Source organism: Bidens hawaiensis, unplaced genomic scaffold, assembly GCF_021521415.1.
Source record: "Bidens hawaiensis isolate Kalapana, Puna unplaced genomic scaffold, B.hawaiensis_p1.1 tig00078782_1, whole genome shotgun sequence".
NCBI classification, from domain to species: Eukaryota; Viridiplantae; Streptophyta; class Magnoliopsida; order Asterales; family Asteraceae; genus Bidens; species Bidens hawaiensis.
The window spans coordinates 18,663-29,584 of NW_027503489.1; the positions used below are offsets into that span (position 1 = coordinate 18,663).

The 10,922-nt window shown below is 36.1% G+C and overlaps 1 protein-coding gene across 1 annotated transcript; it reads right to left on the bottom strand.

The window, feature by feature from the left end:
- Positions 1-1,322: 1,322 nt before the first annotated feature.
- LOC143606996 (ERAD-associated E3 ubiquitin-protein ligase component HRD3A-like) lies at positions 1,323-10,785 on the bottom strand. Its single transcript, XM_077082598.1, has 6 exons — positions 10,113-10,785; positions 8,917-9,408; positions 7,535-7,750; positions 6,122-6,445; positions 2,741-2,983; positions 1,323-1,739 (listed from the first exon to the last, which is right to left on the bottom strand). Exons 1-6 carry the CDS (start codon positions 10,668-10,670, stop codon positions 1,539-1,541), a joined length of 2,034 nt encoding a protein of 677 aa, XP_076938713.1. The 5' UTR covers positions 10,671-10,785; the 3' UTR covers positions 1,323-1,538.
- Between the last annotated feature and the right edge of the window lie 137 nt (positions 10,786-10,922).

A 10,922-nucleotide genomic window follows, 5' to 3' on the forward strand; every position in this document is an offset into this window, starting at 1 on the left:
CTACCAATGTTCTTGTCGCCCCCCCCCCCCCCCCCCTCCCTCCCCTCTATCGCCTCACTTATCGTTTACTGCCGGAAATCGCCCAAATTCTCCCCGCATTTCCACTACACAATGTCTTAAGTATAGAGGTGTACAAATCGGTTAAAAACCCTTAATCGAATCAAGTACATTTAGATTGAGTTTCCCGGCAAGAAATGTGACTTTTCTGGTCAAAAGCGGTTTCCTAATGACCTACAAGTAACGACGTTAGGATTCTGTAACTCGCGGACTGTCGAAAACATATACGTTAAAAGATAGGACTATCAGCCGCCAATTCGTTAGTTGAGACCAGCAACGACTAAAAAATGATAGTCGGGATTAGTAACAATAAACCTATATATAATGATTAAATGATAAAAGCATAGAGATAAATAATTTACATTTTAACATATTTTTAAATTTAAATCTATCTATATAAATGTCTACCAAAAAATCATATATGTTACTTTTTGGTTGCATCCCACTCTTTTCAAGTCACCAGATAGCTTAATTTGTGATTTTAGGTTTCTCAGGTGTTTGACTCGAATTTACGGGTATGAGTCTCATTAAACTCGAATATTCTTTAAATGGGTTATAACATCTCATTTATTTGTGAAACCTTTTCATAATAAAATAATATTTTTTGCGAGTCATGGGTCTCACACTCTCACCAAACCTGGATACAACTTAAACGGATTATAACAACTAATTTATTTGTGAACTAACCACTTCATCATCAAACAATATTTTTTACGGGTCATGGGTCTTACCAAACTGGATAACCGTTAACGAGTTATAACATCTCTTTTATTTATGAAACTTTTCATCATCAAAGTATAAAACCCTAATTTAATTTCTCTCAATTACATATTCTCTGTCGCCAGTTTATCCTCTCCATCACCGGTTAACTTCTGATTAACATCTACCATCGTCAACCTCCCCTCTCATGTATCAACCACCATTATCACATACATCAACCTCCCTTTTTCCACAATACAAATATTTGTGTCCATGTTTGTTCGTTTAAAAAAATCAACACGTTTGTGTTCGTTTATAGCCGTTTGCTAAAAAGCTAAAAACCCTACACATCTCAATTGAAATAGCCCAAACATTAAAAATTAAAATGAACATAACAAACTAATATATACGTATTAAATCAAAACAAAACTGCGTTAAAAAATAAAACAAGTCATTATAAAATATAAAATAACAAAACGATTAAAAACTAAGACCTAAATAAACTCTCGTAACACATGGGCTCAAACTAGTATAATATAAAAGTAGTATGAAATTGTGGAATCTAAAAACCTAGTTTTAAACTGTAAACTAGAAATCAGTTGCCATTGAAGTCTGCATTATCTAAATATGAAAAAGATATATATATTGTTTAAAGATTAAAAAACATACAAAAAGAGGTTAGATGAGCACATGTATGTATTCTCTCACTTGATCCTGGAAAAAATTAATTGTTCCCTGAATCTATCAAACCATTTTCCATGAACAACTTATAACTTGTACTTTTAGTTAACAACATTATCATTAGGTGGTGGAGGCGGAGGAGCTGGGGCGGCTTGCCGCCGTTGCCGCTCACGAAGGTAAAGAACCGTCAAGAGACAGACAAAGAGGGTGAGAATTGTTGCGTTCCCTTCCTCCAATACTACATTCTTTATCCACTCGTCTGCTTTTGGGTAAATACTCGGTAACGAATCTATTAAATCAACCTGTAAAAAATAACGCGAGTTACAAATAAGAGAATATAATTTAAAAAAAAACAAGAATAAATGATACACAAATTGTGAACAAGTTAAATGAAATTTAGCTTTAAAAGAAAACGTATTCGAATTCACCCAATGATTATGAACGTAGCATTTTTATCATTCTTTTTAAAAACTAGAAAATTACTAGAAAAAGTGTTTCGAACGAACCCAACCCGTATAAAAATTCCCTACTATCAAACCCACCAACTTCGTTTTTCACTTATGAACGGGTCGACTTGGTTACTTATCTCTAACAAAATAAAATAAGAAGAGCAGCTTAAAAGCAAACGGGTCAAAAGTAAGCCAATATTAACAACACACTAAAATTCTTGAATTTATATTCTTAAAAAATCATATATTACTAACACGCTAAGAAACAATAGTGAGCTTAGTGTACCAAAACCAAACCAGTCCAAACAAAAAATGCATCTAACCGAACTGAATTTAACTTATTAGACAATTTATTCGGTTTGGACAGTTCAGTTATCCGATTAAACGGGTTATTATTCAGTTTATTCGATTAAATTTGGTTCGGTTGTCCGAATAAGCAAGATTTGTGAAACCAATAGCCGAACTGGATTCAACCAATGGTTTGTTCGGTTCGGTTATCCGATTAAACTGGCTATTATTCAGTTTCTTCAATTCAATTCGGTTTGGTTATCCAAAAAAGCAAGATTTGTACCAATAAGCGAACTGAATTAAACCAATTTATTCGATTTATATGGTTTGATTATCTGATTAATCCAGTTTTCGATTGATTTCAGTTCGGTTATCTGAATAAGCAAGATTCGTGAAACCGAAACCGAACCGAACAAAAACCGAGTCCATAATTCAGTTCGATTTTTTCCGATTACAGATACAGTTCGGTTTTCGAGCATTTCCGGTTTTTGGTTTATCCGCACACATTATCCAACCGGCTCAGTTTGAAAAGTTAGAAAAATGTTGGCATAAGAAAACAAACTTACAAGAAAAGTGTTGGCGTAATTTCCCCGGACCCACAAGCTAGCAAGAGCCAGCATTACAGGCAATTTAGCAGCAGCATCAATTTCCAGGGCTTGATCATAATACCGTTTAGCAAGATGAAGATCCAAAGGCAGACCTTGTCCATGTTCATGCATGTATCCTAAATTAAACATAGCTTGAGCATTTAATTGGGATTTTGCATGCATATACGCATCTGCTGCTCGATCATAATCTCGTTCAGTACCCTACACCAAAAAAAAAAAGATACTGCACGTTAAAACCAAATGTAAAGGGGCATGTGAAATAGAAAGATAATTTCAAGTGGGTAACTATGCGAACCACATAAGTGCTTTCATTTCAGAAAAATAATGAAAACCACATAAGTTGTACATAGCACTTCGATGGAAAGGATATATCAATCAATCAATCAATCAATCATACCCAGTAAAGTCCCACCAATAGCAAAGCTATAGGTAGGGTCTGGGGAGGGTTGGATGTAGGCACACCGCACCTCTACCCAAAGGGATAAAGAGGTGGCTTCCAGAGAGACCCTCAGCTCTAAAGTACATATGTATGAAGCAATACAAAGGAAATCAAAGTTCAACAGTAGCAGCGGGAGCAGCGGGAGCGGCGGCGGCGGCGGCGGCGGCAGCAGCAGCAGCAGCAGGAGCAGCAGCAGCAGCAGGAGCAGCAGCAGCAGCAGCAGCAGCAGCAGCAGGAGTAGTAGTAGTAGTAGTAGTAATAAAATAATATATGGAAAGAATATACTAATACTATATATATGGGAAGAATGATACTAATAATAATTATAATACTATATATGTGGCCAAAATAAGGAAAATAGAAGCCCTAAGGAATTCCTTTCTTCCTAAAAATCCTTAACCTTAATTCTACTTCTCCATGAATTCCTATCTTCAACCATGTCCTCGGAAAGGTTTAAGTCCATCAAATCATGCTTAATCCTCTCATCCCACGTCAATTTAGGTCGTCCTCTACCCCTCCTCCCTTGTATAGTAATGTTTTCTACAGATCTAACAGGATTCGTCGTCTGTCTTCTCTTCACATGTCCAAACCATCTCAATCTCCACTCTCTTATCTTGTCTGCTATGTTCGCCACCCCTAATCTCTCCCGAAACACAACGTTTCTTATTCGGTCTAACCTTGTGTGCCCACACATCCAACGTAGCATTCTCATTTATGCTACCTCCATCTTCCGCACTTGTGCCTTCTTGATGGCCCAGCAATCCGTTCCATATAGCATTGCAGATTTACAGGTCTAACCGCAACCCTATAAAATTTTCCCTTTAGTTTAGTTGGGAACTATTGTCGCACAATATACCTGTGGCTGCTTTCCATCTACACCGTCCTACATGAACTCGATGGGTCACATCGATGGAAAGGATAAAATTGAAAAAAGAATAGCTTATTTCTCTCTCCCCACTCCTTTCTTTAAATTATTTCCTCTTTGCTAAATTTTATTTAAGTATAAAGTCTGCACACATGAATATAGTGCATGTGCATACGTGCATTTAGACAAAAGACTATCAGTACCATATTTTTTTAAAAGTGGGTCTTAAAACATTTGAAATCTACGTCCATATTAGTCAATTTGTATAATAACTGGGTACTAACGCAATTCTCAAAATACTATTGGCTATCAAATGAACACCCCTATCTTGATTTTAAACGCGTGCATCAAGAGCGCATATGTATAAAGACTAGTACAAGGGTTAACGCAATTCTAAACATGCTATAAGCTATCAAATGAGTGCCCCTATCTTGATTTAAAAACGCGGGTATCAAGAGCGCATAATGTATAATAACTGGTACAAGGGTTAGCCCAATTCTCAACATAATATTAGCTATCAAGTGAACACCCTATCTTAATTCTAAATGTGTGCATCAAGAGCGCATAATGTGTGATGCGCCGATGAGATCGCATCACGTGCAGCGATGCGATTGATGCGCATCTGATGCAAGTTATGCAACTGATTCGGTCTGATGTAAACTGATGCATGATGCGGTCTGATGCGAGAATTATGTAGTTGACCAATATTTGAACAAATTAGACCAACAATATTGCAGTGGATCTGAGTTTTACAAATCTGACCATCAATGAGCAATGGGTTCGAGTATTTGAACAAACTAGACCATCGATTGAACACAGACAAGAGATGATGGGAATATATTATATTTTAGTGTTTAGAAGTTAACAATTTAAAATATTAACTACAAATAATTTTTAGTGTTTTTTCTAATAGCGGGCGCCTCGCACAAGTGATGTGCCCGCATCGTACATTGCACGTCACATATCGGCTTTTGATATCAAAATGCATTGGAGCTCCACGCGCTTTTAAAAAACCAAGGTCGAGTGTATACACACACGTGTGTGTTTTCTGATTGTATGTTGTTAAACTTGCATATTTAGAGTTTAATTAGTAAAATAAGCAATGATGGTAAATTGGTAACTGAAAATCAAAATGTTTGGATGATAACAGTTCCATAACTAGATATCAGTACCATATCCATAATTAAGGTGTTGGAGATTAGAAATGGGCAAGGGTAATATATAGCATTTTTTAAGGACACGGATTTGGATAACCCATAAAACAATGAATAAAGGGTGAGTTTCAGAAATAAAGTCTCCAAACCAAATCCTAAATACATAATCATCCCGATAACAAACCAAGAACCATCTTCGAAAACTACACATGGTTATAAAATATGGTTTGTTATTAGCGCTTAAATTATTAACCCAGGTTTGAAGTTTGAACTGAACGTCATGAGTAGAGATAGCAATATTGGCCCATTTACTCACGAATGGGTAAATTTGGATGATGTTTCCTATTCAAATAGGCCATACGAGTAAGCTTAAAAAACTAACAGTTCAAAAGGGTTGAAAATAACCAAGGTCTATTTATAATCAACACAACCTCCTGAATCACTTTATTCAAAGTTAGATTGTTATTATTGTAATAATATTTTTGGTGTAGTATCATATTAGCACATTAGGTCTTAATATAAAATAAGTGCTGCAGGAGTGCAGATAAACCTAGTCCAAAGGCCCATTTTGACATGTGCTAAAAACGTGTTCCCCCAAACACAGTTTTGACCCTTGCGACCCATTATATAGCACAGTATGACCCATATGAGTGTATGACCAGATTACGACCTAATATTTTTTTGTAATCATAATTATGCATTAACTATTTAAAAAAGGTGAAAATGTGTTTGTGGGTCAATCGGTACCAGACATGTTTGTACATGTCCTAATAAAATAATGTTTCAACCCAAACCCTTTTTGACCCGTTACCTGACAACGCTTATCATCAACACTTCCTTTATTATTAATAAAAATACCAGTTGGATAAAAAATAACATACCCGTCCATAATAATATGCATCTCCAATTAACAAAGCAGTATGTTCATTACCCTGCTCAGAAGCTTGCCACCATAAAGAATGTGCACGTTGATGCCTTTCTGCATCTGTGCATAACCCTGATTCACCCATGCACATGCTCGCTTCACCATACTTATCAAGAATCCATGCAGCATTACTTTGTGCCACCTCGTATCCTAATTCTGCCATCCGCGAGTATAATAAGAAAGCCTTCCCGATTTCACCTTTTAAATATGATTCTAAGGCCCATCTAGATAAAGAAATCCATGGTCCCCTTTCTGCTACTAGTTTGTACAATGATGTTGCCTGAAATTGAAGATTGTTAATAATAATAAGAGATGTACCTTTCCTAGAGATGTAAATTAACCAAACATTCATCTACGTTCATTTATGTTTGTTAATGTTCGCTCCTTTTCATTCGTTCACGGTTCATGTTCATTCATTAAAGGCTTTTGAATTTTATATTTATTAATTTCCTAACTTAATACACTAGCCCTAAACTCAGATCTCTCACAATCTCGTTTCTTCTCATTTTCAAATTATTATAGGTTTGTTTGTGTTTGTTTATGTAGATTAAGTTCGTTTAAAAAGTTAACAAACAAACACAAACAAATTCATTTCCCTAACGAACGAGCTGTCACACGAAATTCTGTCTGGTTATGTGTTCGTGAACCATCCGTTTGTCTGATAAAAGCTTAGCGAACGAACAAGAGCAAGGCCATGCTCGGTTAGGTAATAGGTTCTGTTTGTTTACAGCCCTAAGCTTTCCTAACAATATTTTTTTAGCTGCATACTAAATAGTGGTGGCAAGTTGGGTAACACATAGCAGATTCAGGTTGCATAGAATCATTATTAAGGAAAGGTCCAAGTGGGCCAGGCCAGGTTGAAGCACAAAAAGTTTTTGTCCCGAATTTGAACATTCAGAAGTAAGCTAATAGGTTAATTATGATTACAAGAGCTATAATTAAAACAAAGTTGAACAATTAAGTAGACTGTGTGCATTATACTTGGAATAACTTATGACCCGTTTGACCAGTTACCTGATTTGAACCGTTTTAGATCAAATACAACCCTACTTTACCCACTATTTAAAATATCTGTTGAAATTGCCACTTGTATCTAAATCAATTAATGCAAGTGTAATACAAAAACATAACAAACATATTTCAAACTCAATGATCCACACACACGATCTTTACCCAAAACAAGTTAATCAGTAATCTAGTAGAACTTTATAGGAATAGTCAAATAGTATGTATTCAGGCTTGTTCATACTTGCGTGTTAACTTTTAAACAAACAGAAAACTAAATTTTATATAGTAAGCAGATAGAAGCAAAAATCAGATGAAAAGATAACATATGAAGAAATTAACATGTACCATACTGAACACATACCATTGGGAGATTCTTTTTTAGGCCTATACCAGAGTGGAACATTTTTGCCAGCTGGTAAAAAGCTTTTGGTTGACCAGCATTTGCAGCTACTATGAAATAGTTGCAAGCTGCCTTGATATCTTTCTTCACCCCAATTCCTTTAAGATACATTACACCCAAGTTGTAATGCCCACCAGCTTCCTTGTGTTCAGCAGCCTTCTCAAAATATTCTTTTGCCTGCAATAATAAAAATGAAAACAAAATCACCACCACCAATTGTTAGTAAAATAATATTAATGTTTGAATTATGTAGAACAAAAGAAACAAGCCACACAAAAAAGCAAAATATGTTGTACTGCAATACATAAATACATTGCACTTCGTTCAATAATAAGTAAACTAGATTTTGCTGAAGAAAAATTAATAGAATCGGTTTTATAGACACAATAGGTGTGATTCAAAGCATTGCTGAAAATTTTGGCAATTGAATTATACTTAATGGTAAGTATTACTATTAGTATTACCAACCAAAATTCGATTAATTTCATGTATACCCTTACAAACTTGAAAGTTTTCATATATGACCAACCAAAACTAACAATATCAGCCCTATTTTGTATTTGAATTTTGATCGACACCGATGAAAGATAATTGAAAAATCGAATCTGTTTGTCGAATTAGATAATCAAACTAAAATCAGGTAATCGAACTAGAATCAGATAATTGAACCAACAATAATCGCATGATTATGTTTGTTCATCTATGTTCAGTTAGGTTCGTTACTTCATTTGTTTACGTTTGTGAAATGTTTGTTTAGCCTAGTAGCAAACGAACAGACACATTTTCTTAATGAACAGACACGAACAACCCTGTTCGTCTAATTGTTGGTATTCAATCGTTTGTACAGGTAAAGTTAAATAAACAAACATAAACGAACACACACACATTTACTTAATGAGCATACACGAACAACCCCGTTTTTCTAATTGTCCGTGATCGATCGTTTGTTCAATTAAAATTAAATGAACTAACTTAAACAAACATACTATGTTCGTGTTCGTTCGATTCACTTAAAGATCTAAACATATGCTGTATTAGAGAAAGCAAAAAGACATGATCTTGCAGTCCCAATTGTCCAACTTTTGAACATAAACAAACATGCTCCATTCGTGTTTGTTTGATTCGCTTACAGACCTAAACATATGCATTACTATAGCAAGCAAAAAAGCATGCCTTTCAGACCCAATTGTCCAGCTTTTTAGTTTCTACACAGTTTGTCCCAAAAAGAAGTAAAGAACGATTTACTTTTAATACAATTTATCAAGTTTCCATCTACTATTTATTAGACTCTATCTGAAAACGCATTAAATGTACTATATTAATAACAGTTTCAGCAAACTTACTTTAGTGTAATTCTTTTGTTCAACTCCATAACCTTTGACATACAAATATCCCATCCCATTATAAGCTGAATACAGTTGATGTTTGGATGCTAAAGTTAGCCATTCAAGAGCCGTTGTATAGTTCCTTTTGACTCCATCACCTCTTGCATATATCTCACCAAGAAGCTCCATTGATCTTGGTTCACCCTTCTCAACAGCTTTTGAAAACCATGAAAAAGCTTTAGAAAGATCGCGCCTAACACCTCTCAATCCAAAATAATAAAATATCCCAATTTTATACATCGCTGCAGCATTTCCTTTCTGTGCCTGGTATTCCAAGATCTGAAAATCCTCATCTTCTTCACCTCTGGATTTCCTCAGAGCATCTTTGTTCTCTTCTGCGCCGTTATGAATTCTAACTGGTTCAATCACTGGTGAGTCTTTTGAGATCAGAAAACTATTAACCGCAGTTTCAGCTAGTTCAGCATACATTACAACTGCTTTTTCGTGTAACTACAAGTAACAAACAGCTCAACACAATTAGATAAATATACAAACAGATATATACATACAAAACAGATATGATGTGTGTGTCAACAGTTAACAGGGATCTCCACACAATCAGATACAGATATATACATACAGAACATATATAATATGTGTGTAAACTGTTAACAAACATCTCAACACAATCAGATAGATATACAGACAGATATATACATACAATACAGATATAGTGTTTGTGTGTCTGTTAATTGTTAACAGGCAGCTCAACACAATCAGATATATATACAGACAGATATACACATACAAAACATATATGATGTGTGTTAAGGGTTAACAGGCATCTCAACACAATCAGATATATATACAGAAAGATAAATGCATACAATACAGATATAATGTGTCTGTTAACTGTTAGCAGATATCTCATCACAATCAGATTATAACAGACTGACATATACATACACCACAGATATAATGTGTGTGTTAGCTGTTAACAAGCAGCTCAATACAATCGGATAACTATACAGACAGATATATACAAGCATAACAGATATAATGTGTGTATTATCTGTTAACAAGCAGCTCAACACAATGAGAAAACTATACAAACAGATATATACATACAGAACAACATGATGTGTGTGTAAATTACTAACAGGCAGCTCAACACAATCAGATATACATACAAAACATTAACTATTACAGATTACCTCCTGACGAGTATACGTATACGCCCGCGCCAACTTCGAATGCGTATTACCAGACTCCGCAGCAAAATGATGGTACATAAACGACTTAGCGCCGTTTCGCTCTCTCGCCATCCCTAAATTATACAAAAACCCTAACAACGACTGCGCGTGCGGATTACCAGTAGCAGCAACCGATTCAATCTCGTAAGCAACATCCTGCATCGATCTACCGTCATCACTAACAGAATCCACCAATTTCCTAACACTAGAATAATACTCCTCCAGCTGAGGGTTAGTTACAGACTCCGAACCGGAATTCGACTCGTCCGGTTCGAAAATAGGCCGCCAGGATCCAGGATCGAGTTCTTCGTCGGACCGGGAGTCCGATTCGCCGAACTCGTCCCAGTCGGCGACGGAGGATGGATCGTCCGGAGTGTCGTCGGTGGGACCGTCTTTGAGGTCGTCTTGAGAGAGGACGAGGACGAATGGACGGGCGGTGGTGGTTTTGGATAATAGGAGTGTGGAGATGAGGAGTGTGAGTAGGTAGGTGGTGGACGGTGGGTTATGACGGTGGTGCATGTTTCCGGTGAGGTGGTTTGTGACGTGTGAGATGATGGGTGTAGGTGGTGTTGGATTAAAAAGTTTGGTGTGGGGTGGATTAGTCAGAAGTGACGTGGTGGTGGATTGGTTGTGAGTGCTGGTCCGATGATTTTTTTTTTTTTTTGAATGTTAGTGCTTTCCTCCTACTATTTACAATATACCACCATTGCCAGGAATCGAACCATGGACCTCTCACTCAAAGGCCAAAGCCTTTACCATCCCACCAAAGTG